Here is a 15689-nt window from a genome sequence, read left to right on the forward strand (position 1 = left end):
CATGCCTTAAGAAATAAACTAGCACTCAATATATTAAGCGGGAAGTACAGGGAGAATGCATACACAGGGACACAGCTTTTTGCCTATAAACACCCCTAACCACACACATTTCCTGTGCCACACAGTCCCTCTTTTCACCCTTTGCCCAATGTGTATGTAAGGAGAGAGAGCACTGGGGATGGGAAAGGTTAGGCAGGAATATGTGGTAGGCTACACCAGGGAGATTCCTTTAAATTCACAGAGAAGACCTTTTATTCAGACTTGAGGATGATCATGTTATGACACGTTCAACACCTTCCAAACAGAAAACACTAAACAAAGGGTGAGATTACATTACAGCTCTCTAGTTTCTTTGTTAAGACATGTTAGAACAAAGTTGTTGGTTCTGTTTTGTGGTTTGATGCGTTTTATTAAATTAGACAGAACAGTTTGCTGAAAGCTCTTCAATTGCAAAGTTACTGCAGCTAGTTTGAAGCTCTCCTGCTGAGGCTGGTCAGAAAAAAGGCACATTTAAAACACATTGTGCTTTAGGAAGTTGTGAGAAATTGTGATTTTTTTAACTACTAATTATCTGGCAATTGATTAAATGAGAAAATTATCAGCAGAATAATCAATCAAAATAGGTTTGTTGCAGCCATAGAAATATGAGAATAGAATGGACATTCCCTTTTAAATCAACATAGCAGGATGGTCAAAACGGCGGCCATTTTTATGTGCACTGTTGCCATTGCAAAGAACCGCGACCGTTGTGGCAGGCTAATTTCCGTATAAACCAACTTGCGGAAAATCGAGACTCACTGAGGTGAGGTTTTGCAAACAAATGAGCAGTGGAGTAGTATGAAGCATGGATAGGCGTCTTTTGTGCACTATGTCCATTGCCTTGCTGCTAGAGAGGAATTGAGGATTGCTGGATTTAATCGCTTCATATTTCTATTGGTAAGTCATTGGAGTTTCTCGAACTAGTCAGTGTGACAGACTTTACGGCCCCACTGACGTGTGCTGTTGTCGCCATAACAACATTCGTCATTTTCTCTTGAACTAGTCAAATGACCATGGCAAACAGTTAAATGTCCGTCCTACTCTCATTCTATTTCTGGGGTTGCAGCCCTATATCAAAAACAACAAAGAACAAAGATGATTACATCACTTTTGAAGTCCTCAATATAAACAGTAGTGTGCTTTATTTCAAACTAAATAACATTTTTGAGGTACAATATAGCACATATATACATAAAAACACAATGCTACAACTTGAAACAGTTTGATCTGGTATGCTTTTCACAACCGTACAATATATGTTGAATCTAAATCAGAGGGAATGAATAGCTCAACTTACCATTCCTCTAAAATGTCAAAGACACAACTTACCAATATAATATTTGGACTAATTTACATCAGAGAACCAGGAAGATGAAAAGAGTCATTTCTTTGCCTCCCTTCTTCTGCCCGCCCCCCCAAACCTGCCCATCTCCCCTAAAATAACCTGCTTTACAGACCTTTGAACATTTCACAGGGCTGATGATTTGAGGCCTGTAGTATCGACGGAAATGGAATGACATTTTTCTTGAACTCCATAATTACCATGCTAGTCAGGACAGAGGAGTAGGTTGGGGCACCCAATGTCACTCGGGAGAGCTGCAGCTAATTAAACACTGGAAAAAGGATAATTACAACTTTTCAGGAGTAAGGGAGACCTCACCCATGTTTCATGTTTTCCCTATCTGAACTGAAAACTCACCCAAGTAACAAGCACATCTGCCTTCAGTGCTGGACTCGCAACTGCAAACCCACAATCACTCTGACCTCAGGACCACTCCCTTCTAGGGCAGGACTGAACATAATCATTTGCAACAATATGGACCACCTTTGGAGGAGGCCTACAGTATGTTTCTTGTTCGACTCAAAATAAATTTACGAAATGAGTCAACTATTTTTAGAATGTGTTTTTGAGTTGAAGAGATCAGAGTTGACAAATCAGCATTGCTGGCAGGGGTCTGAAACACTGAGCTGGGATGTAGCGTACCTGAGGGGCGTGCCAAGTAGTGGGAGGTAGAAAATATAGTGAACATATCGATTGGGTGAAAACTGTTAAGTGTTGAGTTATATCTGTTTTAAAGCACATACTGTATATTTTAACTGCCTTATAAATCAAATTATCTTTTTTAGGCTTTTTTTTGCTATATTCAGCTAATGCATCCTTAACATCTTAATTTATCAGCGTTGCGTTCTAGTTGGTGGGAGCTTGCTACACATTTTGAGCCATTTCTTTTAGTGGATTATACTGCATCCATGACATCAAAAATACAAATGTCACTTAAATAGGTACAAAATAAGACACACCAAGAGAAAGATCAATCTTTGAAAGTCATTTTACTAATACTGAACAAGTTCCCTGTTCGGTTCACAAGAACATCACATAATAGTAAATACTTTTATTTACATATACAAGATGCAGGATGCAGATGACTATTCTTTTAAGTAGTTTTAACGCTAAGGATAATGTTTATGTAAAAAACTGTGCTACATCATTGAAGAGGAACCAGCTCAGATTTGTTTGCTCTGCACACTGACATGCTCGGCTTGGGACACTAGCTTTACAGTAAAGGTTAGAATGTTAAAATGCTTTCTGTAAGATCACTCAGGCTAAAGTCCTGCCTACCAGCACACAAACAAGGAGAACTACACTGTTTCTCTTCTACGAATCAGTTCACATGTACATTTCTCAACATTACATGTTTTAATCTCAGTAGTGTAAATATTATGTACAAAACAATTCTTATTCACTTTGGTGGAACTTCTTGACTGCTGCCTCAAGGAATAAAAAAAATCACTTTGTCCCTGAAAAAATGTTTAGATTCAGCATTTCTTTTTGGGTAGTCTAAATCTGAATATGGTTGATGTGCACGATTGAGTGCAAAAACTGACATTTAGGTATTCCCTCAGTGTGCTGACCAAGAAAGCTGTCAGCAGTATAAGAAAAGGTTCATTGTCAATCATCCAGCATTTATCTAATCTGACTGCCCCTACATTTTCACTAAGCACGGATGCTTTTCCCATTTAAAGTGTTCAATAAAGAGCTGTCAGAGAAGCATGCAAGAGCACATATATTCAGGCTGCACTTTAGCATACATACAGTATGAGTTAACATCGACAGCATCAAACAGGAAACAAATTAGAGCACAAACTTTTAGTCCTTGAGCGTGATTAAGAAGCGGTGTCAAGATGCAACTTTAGAGAACACTAAATACTGAATCTGGAAATCACGTGGCTGTACATGAACAACATAGTCAGATGTACTGTACAAATAATCATATAACTATTAGCCAAAAGAACGCAATGCACTACAAACTGCCATTTCCTTCTTTGTAATTACAGAAGAGAAAAAATGTGTGTCAAGAGGGTCTTGACCTCACAGCCCAGTGACAGAGTAATTCACTATGAGGTTTTTCGTTCTAGTTGTAGAGTCTGGGATGTGAGACTGGGCTCAACTGTTGAATACTGGGGGTTACAATAGGCTAGGTCCCATGGAAGGGGGCAGGGGGAATCCACTGGCAGAGTAATGCTCCAACCAAGCCCCAATCAAATACTTTTCCAAACCTTCTGAGCCCTTGTTTGTGATCTGTGCTCAGCTGTCCCCTCCCTGGAAGTATCAACCAGTCAGCTCAGATCTTCTTCAGCTTACGGCCCAGGTGGTAGTAGTAGGACATTGTGACCACCAGGAAGAGCACCCGACTGAGGAGCAGAAGCATGGCACCATTGGGCAGGATGCCGATCTCCATTAAGGTGATGGACGTCACTGAAACCATAGTGCAACATTTAGTACTTGAAATAGGAAATGCACATAACGCATGATTTCCCTAGCATTATTAACCTATGGAAAGTGGGTCTTAAAGGAGTATAGGTTCACGTTTTTTCAAGTCTGCCTTAAAAACTATACTCACATGCCCGAGAGAGAGTTATCTGTCGCTGCAATTATTAGTCTGTGTTAGTCAATCAAGTGGTCTTTTTAGTCCAAAATTCCCTTCTTGGGTTTCCCTGGACTGTGCGTCCTTGCAGGGCTTGTGTGTCGGGACAGTAACACAAAGAGGGACATTTGTATTGTTACTTTGGAGGAAACCGATTGATGAAGCCTCACATTAGCTTCAGCTGACCTTTCGAAGTAGACTGTGGAATTTGTCCATCATGACTTGCATTGAAATTGCTTTAGGAAGGGGTCTCTCTGAGTCCAGTATGGATGGAGAAATTGTTATAGAGACCAAAAATGGTTTCAATTTACATATGGGCATGCGTTAGACTTAAATTTGGGTGGACTGTTTCTTTAATATATGCAAGGTTGTGACTCCACACTGTGAACACAAGAGGGCAGTGTCAACACATACATTCCATTCATTTCCAATCTGACCAATGGCTGGTCTCAACTCTGTCACTAAGTGAGATAGTAATTATAACAACTAGGAACAAAAGGACATAAACAGCACATTAAAATAATGGGTTAGAGAAATGTATCTACCAAGAAACTGGACAGCAAAGTAGCAGGCTTCACTGAGCAGAGTCCACTGGATGACGATCTTTTCTGCTGTGTAGAGACCATTCCACATGATGAGGGCCAGGCCTGGAAAATTATGTGATGAAAGAGAATTTATAGGTTCAGGGGCATGGGAATGAAAATAGAAAAAAAGAGGAAGTTCAGGAAAGAAGACTCGATTCCACTGATAAAACTAGTATGACAACAGTTTACTTGCAGCTGTACTCTGCTTGTGATGCAACATTCACACTGTAATAATTGGACTAATTGATTCTGATAAAATCCTGTGCTCTATCATTTCATTCCCAGACATTTTTCCAGTATATTTTCCTTTTTCCTTTGCTAATCCCCACAGCCCTGCTGACATTTAAAATAAAGACGCCCCTCTTGTGTTGGCCTTATGAGATTGAGAACGGGTTCATTCATATTTTCCTCCCTGCAGTGCCATATGCTTAAGGTTTTATCTCACCTCAGGCAGTAATCTTCCAGAGGTTTATTTTTATGTTTATTTATCATAACATAAGATATGCGTACAATGTGTTAAGAGTGCAGTATGAGGTTTATTTTTAGTATTCCGAAAATGTCTTGGTGAGGGAGGAAGAGGGAACATATTAGATAGATGAAATATTTTGTGCTCTTATGTCTATTTAATGTGCTGACGTTATGACATATGTTATGGCCTGACAACCTGGCACAACTCAATATATGCTAAGCATTTGCTCTCACCCTTCTTTATATTCCTGCTTTCACATCAATGAGCAACCTGTGTGTTATCTGCCTCTTGGTCACAATCACAGAGCCATCACAAACCCTCTAATCACTGAGTGACTGACTCGCTTGAAATCCGTGTTTCAGACTAAGGCCATTAAAATAATCACAAATGCCATAATTACCTGGCATATTTAAGAGAGGCGACCGGAGCCTTTGTTGTGAGCATTCTGGGGAATTGGTCTCTGTACTCTTGTCAAGTCCTCATAGCTAACTGTTCACATCACTGATACACACAGTCTCTGTATGTAGCCTAAAGGGATGATTTTGCAGCAAGAGAGTATGTCAACTAAATGTGAGTGTGAACTATAATAAATGCATTATCACATACCACGTGCAGTTAAGCAATGTACATTTTGTTGTGAATGTAAATAAATACATATCTGTGAGTGTCAGCATACATATTTGTGAGTGTCCGCATCATTGCAGCACAGTGAACAAACTCCCACATGCACAGCTGCAGTATATATATATATATATATATATATATATATATATATATATATATATATATATATATATATATAACTGTACTGCAGCTATGCATGAGGAAGCATAAATAGGAGTGAAGACTTACTAAGTAGTGCTCCTCCATAAAGGCGAATGGAAATGCTAGTCGTGGAGAGCTCCTCCTCAAAAACAACCTCATATAGCTGGTTGGGAAACACAAGGGCCTGTGTAGAAAAACAAAAACACAACACCATCATATGAAAACAACAGGATTATGTCCTCCCTAAATGCCCCCAAAATGTAGCAGCATTGACAAAGTCTTCTTGTTTGTGAGATGAACACTGAGGACATTGAGCATTTAGGTGCTTTAGCTGACAAAGATGGAGCTGTTTGTCCAGATGTCCCTCACTGATGAAGAATCTACAGTAATTCATTGCGGGGTTGGTATAACATGATCTTTCTAATTTTGAGAAGTGCTTTTTCTCCTTCAATAACTGTATAAAAAAAGAGAAGTATATATAAAGTATAATGAAATATAATACTATATTCATAGAGACTATTAAAAAATTGAGTGAAGACTTTTTAGTCATGGATGTGTCAACTCATTCACTGTGATGATGATTTAAGCAACACTTACCATCACGGCCATAACTGTGAAACCCACTGCAGAGATGAGTATCCATACCCTAAAAATAGATACACAACATAACATATTGTACTGTAATATTCCTGTAAGCAACACTGATTGTGCATTTGTTTTCTCAGAGTTCACAAGAGGTTGAACTTTACAGGAAGTGACACACAGATGACAATACACAGTCTGCTGTGTTAACTGTGAGCTGGTCTAAGCAGTTGAAATCTCACCTCAGCCCGATAGGCTCTCGCACTGCAAACTTCATCTCATTTCCGAGCATCTGACTGATCTGTGAGCGAACAAGGCAAGACAAAAGAAAGAGGAAGCAAGTTATGAGAAGGGAAACGTAAAAGCAATGATGTCATCTTAACAGATATATATTATGACAACCTTCAACAAAGCACCACATAACCAAGAATAAAGTGATCTCCATGCAGGTGGATTTCATGTTGCCAACACATCTGTAGCAAGCTACTGGAAATAAAGAAGCACATTAAACAAAGCGGTGGAGAGAAAAGAAGAGAGGCTAAGTGTCAAGAAGGACCTATAAAGATGTTAATTAAAAACTGGAAATGTCTTCACCTCCTGGCGATTAAGAGGGTATGTCATAACAACATCTTGTAGTGAATTGGGGATGAATAACCAACTACCAGGTCTATGCCAGAAGAGAAACCCCATTTGCTATGAATTAACTTAATCCCAGCAAGTACCACACAATAGTCAATTGATAATCCTGAGAGCCTGAAGCATTTAGTGAGAGCATGTTTTGACAAATTGAAAGCAATTGTTTATTTCTGTTGAATAGAAACACTGTTAATATTTCGTTAAAATGCAAAACAGAATGAATCTCATCATGCAGCAATATTAAGGAGACACACCCAAGCGTTTTCGTGGTAATATCTGTTGAGAAAGATGCATTTCTTTTTTACTCTGCTCCATCCGGCAATAATATATATATATATATATATATATATATATATATATATATATATATATATATATATATATATATATATATATAATGTGAACCTAAAAGCATGCATGAAAAGCATAAAGCATGCATGATTTCCGTTTAGTCTGATATTACCAGTATCTTAATATTCATCTATAACTGTCTGTCTGGGCTGGAATGACGTAGTGATGAAACAATTAAATTATTAGTTGATACACAGAAACATATAAATGACTAGGGCTGCAGCTATCCATTATTTTAGTAATCGAGTATTCTACCGATTATTCCATCAATTAATCGAGTAATAGGATAAGAAATACTTTTGTTTTATTGAAGAGCAATACACTATATATATATATATATATATATATATACTTTGGTTTAATTTTCGGAAAAAAATAAACATTTGTATTGCATACATTGCTTACAATATCATCTCTCAAAAAACTAAACCTATTTAGTGCAGTTAAGTGCCATATTACATTGTTTTTAAAGAAAACTTTTTCTGAAATGCAATAACAACCTTAAACTAAGGCATACATTAAACATACATAAACATTACCTTAAGTTGTGCAACTTAACTTTCAGAACTACAAGTTTCAACCTGAGACTGATCTATATAGGCCTATATGTAAATATTAGTTATACTTAACCTATTTTCATTTATATATTTGATTACAATGTCACACAGCTCTGTTACACTTATGCTAGTAGATCGCTGATCAGCTTTTTCTCCGTGAAGAGAGAGAGTGAGAGAAAATGGTGCGCAACAATCAGCTGTTTCTCCAAAGGGATAGTCAACAAGTCGGCTCTTTAGATCAAATTGTGGTTACCGCTACGTATTTTCTTGTCTTTGTTTTTGGTAGTTGTTGTGTTTGGTGTAGTTTCATCGTCCATACGACTCTGTGACTTACTTTTATCGGGACGTTGGTAACATTGATTAAACGAAGCTTCGAGGCAACTCATTTTGCATCCAGGTTTTTTAGTATTTGAATTATTTGAGTTACTCAAGGAATCGTTTCAGCCCTATAAATGACACATTTCATAATCAATTAATACTTCAAGTCATTTATCAAACAAAATCCACATTAATTTAAGTAGAATATCGTTGCAATTCAGACTGAAATTCAAGCAGTTGAAAATATCACCTTCGGGTCTGGGAAATTATGATGGGCTTTTTCTCTGCAACCTTTTTTACAGTTTTCTGACATTGTCTAGACTAAAAGAATGCAATAGACAAATGAAAAGAATTCAGCAGATTAATTGATAATGACATGAATCATGCACTGGATGCAAATGAGCAAGATCTCTAGAAACAGCAAAAATCAGTGAGCTAGAGCACAATACAGTACGCAATGTGTACATTGTAATGTTCTGCAAATTATCTAAAATGGAAAATCTTTATCTGTGTGTGTGTGTGTATATATATATATATATATATATATATATATATATATATATATATATATATATATATATATATATATATATATATAGATATATATATATATGGAAAAAACAAAGGTGGTTTAGATAGCAAGAGTGCTGATTCTTTTTGCATGTGAGGAGAATATCAACTCAGAAATGTTGCTGACAAATTCAGATTTAGTTTTTTTTCATCGTAAAATACACAAAGACATGGGGGCAAACAAAATGATACACCACACAGTTTACTGCCTGAACAGACAGTAACCCACCGAGAAATTACAATTGTTGGTTGACTGTGAAGTTATATTCCTTCATCCAAAGCCTTCAGGTCTTATCACTCCCCTAACATCAATGACTTTCCTTCATCATTAAGCATCTCTTCCCTCATAAACTGTTCTTGTGTTGCAGCGAGGCATAGCCTCACTGAAACAAAAAATACACTGAACCATGAAATCCACTAAAGTAGAGAAGATCAATTGGAAAATAGTTTTCTGCTTGATAAGCCTGTGAAATGTCAGAGTGAATGTAATTAAATGAGTCATGTTATATACTAGACAGATCCAGTCATCACTCTCATATAATTAGCATTTAATGATGGCAAAAATGGATGAGAGGAAGATATGAAAAGATTGAATGTGTCATAAATGAAATTGAGACAAAAGGATTCTCTGTGTACCCTGATTTTTTTTGTTTCTTAAACATTTCCTCTTACCAATGGCTGCTGCTAGCTTTGATATCAGAGCCCTTACAAAAAGACACCCTTAAAGTTAAACTCCAAAAAAATATTAAGATAAAGAGTAACAGACGAGACCCATTACATCTCTCCTTTCACTGCAGCAAAGTGCCTGTATATGAAGCCTGTCTGTGATCACGTGAGCAGGTGATTCAGCCTTCCTGTGCCATGGTTTCAGTGGCTGGTTTTTGACAGGAACAGATAAATATTCATGACTGGCATGAGAAATACTCAAAGGGAAATGATGGCACAAGGTTGGCTTGGGGTGGAATAAAGAGGAAGGGAGTTAGGGAGAGAAGGAGAAACAGGAAAAGGAAGAAATACACAATGCTGTTTGTGGGGAGAGACGTTTAATCACAGCTGCTATGGACTGGGCTTGTCATCAGTCAGCTACATTCACTACACAAAGAGCACAACAAACAAGCCAGAGAGCATGACAAATATTCAGGGGTAGAAGAAGAAGTATAATCTCTTACTCACCAAACTAAAATTGTGCTTCTCATCCGAAGGATGTTGTCAGTTTGTGCAGTCACATTAAGATTACAAAATGTCTCAGTGGTAATCCTCTGGGATACAAAATATACACAAAACATTGTGGTATGTCTTATCTATGAAGACCTGGGTAAAAGCTTGGTTGTAACTTCATGACCTTAGCACTAAAGTAGTGTACCAGTGGGTTAAATAAGCTGACAGTGAGGGGCAAGAAGGACAATATTCCTTGGCACAATTGCACTCACATACAATAGCACAAATACAAAGTAAAAGAGGCAGGAAGGGACAGTCAGCGAACTACAGGAGCACTTCCCTTGTTTGTTTACAGGGCCCACTGGGATAAAGTCAATCGTTTCCCTTTCAAACTAACTGTTGCTATGCAGCTGACTGTTAGATCCCATGGGTCTCTTTACCACAAACACTTGTGGCAAGGATAAATGGAACAACTCAAGAGTAACGGCACAATGCAGTTCATTGTAAGAGCACCAGTTTGATTTCTAAATAAGTGTCAATGCCACAGTTAAATAGGGAAACCTACTATTCAAAACCACACGTACAATAGACCACATTGGCCAAAGTATTTTGTTACTGTCCTTTGCATTGACTGTTGCTGAACCACTATTCAATCATTACAGACATGTATCTAACCTCAATTAACTTTCTCAAATCAAAGAAAAATTATTGGAATGGATGTTGAGGCATTAAGTGTTTCTCTTTCTCTATCCCTACGCTTTGTGAAAAGGATCTTAATGACAGATGTCTGGATTAGGTCACTCGCTAAAACATGGAGCGAGAAAAACACTCACAGGGGCTGAAAAAAGAGGGCGACATCTCATCACAAGCTATCAGCCACCACCGTATGCCTGCTCCCTTCTGTTCGGTTCCCACTTGCCTGATTAATATTTCAGGGAGGAACCGTCAGCTCTGCCTATACTCATTCTAATGCAATCTCAAAAAATATCATTGGGATTTTGATATTTGAGCCCTCTGTTGGAACAAGATATTATTGTTAGTATGCTCAATGCTCATGAATATATAGACGTGTTTTTGTGTCTCCTGGCATGAACCAGCATGTGTGCTGTTGTGTTTTGGTATACACATCCCTGTGCACTGTCTATATGTGTGTGCAAATACATGAGGCAGGAATATAATAAATGAGATGCAAGAGGCAGGGAGTCTCTCAGGGGAGCCAGTTACAGCCCAGTGGAGCTGCGGCAGCTCATGGGATTTCGTGATCTAGATTCATTGAAGCATAAGGAGCAAATGCACAAAAAGGGACACTATGAGAGTGATGAGCCAATTAGCAGCCCATTGTGGCTTTTAAAAGGAATCCATAGTTTTTCCCAGGGTTGCGCATTGCTGCAATATTATCCATTTGACAGATAGTGGTTTAACACGTACCTACATTTATGAAAAAGTTGTTTGTTGTGCTAATACACTGATATTTGCCTTTGTTGTCTGTATTACTGCCCATACTGAATATAAATGACAAATAAAAAATCATGTGACTTAATCTGACCTTTGAGCGGTGCACTTCGCCATCATCATCCTCGCCGCCGACTCCAAGGATCTTCCTGCTCTTCAGGCGGCTTATCAGGTCTGTCTGGCTGTGCTTCTTCATCAGAGGAGGGTGAGGTTTAGATGCCATGGTGCACACACACCTGACAAAGAAGAAAGGAGAGGTAAGTTCAGAGAAGATGCAAAAAACGAAAATATTAAAGTCCCACTCCAGATACATTTTAAAGTATGTAAAAATACTCTGTTATGATTAATATTTAGTTTAACATGGTTTACCCACATAAAAAGTAAAATAGCTGCTGGCTGGCGGTCTGCAACTATAGTCAGGCCCAGGCTCAGTTGAGGAGTCTGTTGTGCACTAAAATTGGCGAGAAGCAGACGTATCAGAATGCTAAGTGTAGTTAACATCTTTTATTTGTTGATGTGTGTAAGCTTGTACTGGCAGTGGCTGACAAAGCTACGATGACAGTGTGTTTTCGCTCTCTATACTGACAGTCCGCTCTGTGCTGGAGGTTTCAGGTTTCTTTGCTGGCTTTTGCATATTAGGGAGCGATTTGTTTACAAATTAGTGCCATACCTAATCTTGCACAGTCTTCCCCCTTTCAGGAGAGGAATGTGAAAACACCTCTCTAGTGAAAAACTTTGCATGGATACAATTCAGTATGGTCAATGTCAGACATTTTAGGGAACATAAACTACTTTTTTTGAGTGGAGGGGGACTTTAATTTCGTATAAGAAACATCAGCGGAGCTTTTCCTACACTCTAAAAAAAACATTCATGGGATCAGTAAGTAAAGCTTAAAATCATGAGCTTTTACAGCATAAAAAATTTAATTTGTTACATATACATGTTTTAGTAAGTTGATAACTTATTTAAAGAAGTAGATCAAAATGAAAATAATGAAGTGTCTTAACTTAAATATATATCGATTATGAATAAACACTTTTACCTTTTCTTAACGACAGAAAATGATTGTGTTAGTTCTACTTGTCATTCCACTGAGCATCTTTCAAAAGCTGAGTTCAGTACTGAACTTGCCCGGACATGTTTTGCTGCTTGACCACGCCTTCTACAAGACAAAAGGAAGAGCGGGCAAAACGGGAGTTTGCAAAAAAAGTGTCTTGGTGAGTATCTTTCTTTGTTTCATTTGCAACATGTACTTACTGTATCAGCATACATAATTTGTCTTCACACACTAAAATTTAAGTTGTAGCTTGTCCTAAGCTAATTCACTGACTGTTGAGTTAGCATACTTTTAGCTAGCTAGTGTCTTAAGAGCACCATGCTTCAGAGCAGTCTTTTGTATCTTGTTTGTAGTGGTAGCTTAACGATGTTAATTGGCACTGAACTGCCATTAATGTTTGCATTCTGAAAAAGCATGTAGTAAGACAAAAGCCCATTTCTGTGCAGTTTTTTGCAAGCAGATTTCTTAGTTTTAAAATGAATTGGATTTGTAAAATCTGAAAATTTCAAACACCAAGGACTGATTATTAAACATTAACATTATAGACTTAGACAATGCCAACAGATTTAATATTTATAGGTTTTTTTTTTTTTTAAATGATCAATTCATTACTTGATTTTAATTAAAAACAATACCGATTGGTAATATGTACAGTCCAAGTCTTATAAACCTCATTCTTAGGTCTTTTTTCCTAGTGATGTAATTATTAACATCCCAGATTCATAGAGGAGCAGTTTAGTATATTTTTTTCTTATTCACAGGATGAGTCTGTGGAGAAAAGCAGAGAGATTGCTATCCGTGTCTTAATGGTGTATCTCAGAGAAAAGGAGGAGGATCTCTTCAAAGAGCAGTTGGTGAGTAAATCAGACACTTAATTTCAGACACACTGTACTTTGTGTTACTCTTGATTTTAAATATGATGACTAAAACACTGACATTGATTCTGACCTACTCATGCCAGGATGGTGGGGATATTGTCAATGAAGTGATGAAGATTGTCAAATCCAGAGTTGCCACCATGTCTGATCCAACCAGCGCGAGGATCTTCATTGAGGGAACAGAAGTCCTGCAAGACCTGGACGTACCCAGAGCCTGTGTCTTGCTAATGTGGCTGATATATGGACTCAACCTCAGCTACCCAAAATAACTGAAAAATACTTTTGAGGTATTTCAAAAGATATTCTTTGAGCTGGATGGGCTGAAAGCCAGTCCGAAGGTAATGTCTTTAAAAAGTAAACTGCTGTGCTAAAAATGTGAAGAATTAGACTGTCCTCAAATTCAACAGGATATGTTGCACTCTTATGTTTGTAAAGTTTTGTACAGCACCTGTACTGTTGACAGTAACTTTGCTTTTACAATAAAAGGTTTGATCATAAAAAAGGAATTGCTATTGTATTTTATTCTGTCTAAAGTGAATAAAGTTACTAACACAAAGTTAAGGTAACAATTTGCATGGACATTTCTGAGTAGAATGGAAGTAAAATAAATAAGTTAAAATAGCCCAAATTAAGTAATTTGACAACTTAATATTACCTAAAAATTTTCATGAAATTTAAGTAGATTTACTTTAATTAAGCTTGTTAGTCATGTTGGATGTACTTAAATAATTGAGTTAGTCTGGCTATAAAAGAATCACGGAATTTACTCAATATTGACTGAGTTGGAACTACTTAAAAAAGTCCATGCAAATTGTTACCTTAATTTTTTTAAGTTGAGCCACTATAATGTTTTTTAGAGTGTATGTTATTACCCCTCGATCTGAAGAAGACATCTTTCTACAGCACAGGCAGGAAGAGGTATAATAATCCCCTTGAGGACTTGACTCATGATGCAACACAATTACATAACACTGGTCTGAAATACAGGCAACCTATAAAACCTTGCTCTTAAGTCAGACTGGAGGAAGGAGCCAGATGTCCTCTAGGTCTGCTGAGAGCACAGACAGACACACAGACACAGACACACACACAAACAAACACAAACTACACACAGCATACACAGCAATATGCCCAAACCTTAGATACATTTATGTCTTATTTGAAATGAATACTCAGTGGCCTTTATTCCAACAATCTAATTTCTTTTACTTTCTTCAGTTTGGCAGTTTCCTGTTTGAAGCTCTCAGCATGACTTATTTTATCCCCACATGCTGTTACAATTAAAACAGACTAAAGCTACACTGATGCACAGCCAGCCAGATTTGTATGTATGTATGTATGTATATATGTACGTACATACATACATACATACATACATACATGTATTTCACAAACAATACATTTGTGAAGAAAGAACTCTGCTTACACTTTATAAGTCAGAAGGTTTGCTATATTTTTTAAACTTTAACAATAAAGCTGTGATTGCTGGAATTCCCTGCATCTGTTTTAATAGTAATAGTCCTCCAGTATTAATAACTTAGACTTTGGGGTTTTAAATTTGTTTAATGAATATAGCCTATTATTATCAACACATTTCTGATCTGTACATTCAGACAATAATTTCTTCAATGCATAGAACTGGAAATATTGTCAATGCTTTAGCTGCTAACTGTGATAGCAGGACACACTGCTGTGGTCCTATTGATTAGTGTTAATGAATTGTGCCTGAGGATTAAATGGGGACAAGCAATAGTCAAATCAAGACTCAATAGTATTACCTCCACCATGGTTCAACTGTAGGTAAAAAAGGCATGCACAAATGTGTGCACACGCACGGAATGGGGTGGTCTGTCTAAAAATTGATGGCTACTCCACAGGCCAATTCTCTAGAGGAGTAAAACAAGAGTTATTGAACTACACTCTCAAAGGTGAGGATACCACACGGAGAACAGAGAGCTTTGTCAACCAGGAAAGGAAAAAACAAAACAATCAGTGCTACCAGGAAACACCACAAAGTGCTCAGTTTACCACCAATAAGGAAGTGTGTCATCACAGTTAGAGGCGCATTGTAGGCTTCAAGTAAATATAATACAGTAAATACTGTTGGTTTTCTTACAGAGGCCAAACAGCACAGCTAGGCTCTATAAGAGAACAGAGTGCAAAAAAAGTACTAACATGCTAAAGCTCTCTAATACAATAACCCAGCAGTCAATTGTGTGGCATATATTCCATTTTAGTGATAGCTCAGTCAAAAAGATAAAGTTATAGATAAATAAAATATAAAAAGTAAATATATTTTAATTTCTGAGGCTGTACAATTTAATTGGATGTTCTATTGGAATGTAT

The 15689-nt window shown here is 37.4% G+C and overlaps 2 protein-coding genes across 3 annotated transcripts in view; one reads left to right on the top strand and one right to left on the bottom strand.

The window, feature by feature from the left end:
• Nucleotides 1-1155: 1155 nt before the first annotated feature.
• LOC144522299 (tumor protein p53-inducible protein 11-like) overlaps nt 1156-15689 on the bottom strand; it is a 43451-nt gene continuing 28917 nt past the window's right edge. Inside the window, exons 2-8 of one of the 2 annotated variants that reach the window (XM_078257256.1) lie at nt 11781-11858; nt 11502-11643; nt 6608-6666; nt 6381-6429; nt 5871-5967; nt 4511-4612; nt 1156-3796 (exon numbers count right to left, since the gene is read on the bottom strand). In XM_078257256.1, coding sequence (XP_078113382.1) covers nt 3663-3796; nt 4511-4612; nt 5871-5967; nt 6381-6429; nt 6608-6666; nt 11502-11643; nt 11781-11782 — 585 coding nt within the window. In that variant the 5' untranslated portion in view covers nt 11783-11858 and the 3' untranslated portion in view covers nt 1156-3662. The remainder of the gene's footprint in view (nt 3797-4510; nt 4613-5870; nt 5968-6380; nt 6430-6607; nt 6667-11501; nt 11644-11780; nt 11859-15689) is intronic. The other variant, XM_078257257.1, reaches the window with a different exon arrangement.
• On the top strand, nt 12118-13839 carry LOC144521541 (uncharacterized). Its single transcript, XM_078256091.1, has 4 exons — nt 12118-12287; nt 12467-12625; nt 13227-13319; nt 13427-13839. Exons 1-4 carry the CDS (start codon nt 12279-12281, stop codon nt 13610-13612), a joined length of 447 nt encoding a protein of 148 aa, XP_078112217.1. The 5' UTR covers nt 12118-12278; the 3' UTR covers nt 13613-13839.

This window comes from Sander vitreus, chromosome 8 (assembly GCF_031162955.1).
Source record: "Sander vitreus isolate 19-12246 chromosome 8, sanVit1, whole genome shotgun sequence".
In the NCBI taxonomy this organism is placed as follows: Eukaryota; Metazoa; Chordata; class Actinopteri; order Perciformes; family Percidae; genus Sander; species Sander vitreus.

Coding starts and splice junctions, on each gene's coding strand:
- LOC144521541 (XM_078256091.1), top strand. Junction 12,626..13,226: donor TTTGCAAAAAAAGTGTCTTG/GTGAGTATCTTT, acceptor TCTTATTCACAG/GATGAGTCTGTGGAGAAAAG. Junction 13,320..13,426: donor ATCTCTTCAAAGAGCAGTTG/GTGAGTAAATCA, acceptor TACTCATGCCAG/GATGGTGGGGATATTGTCAA.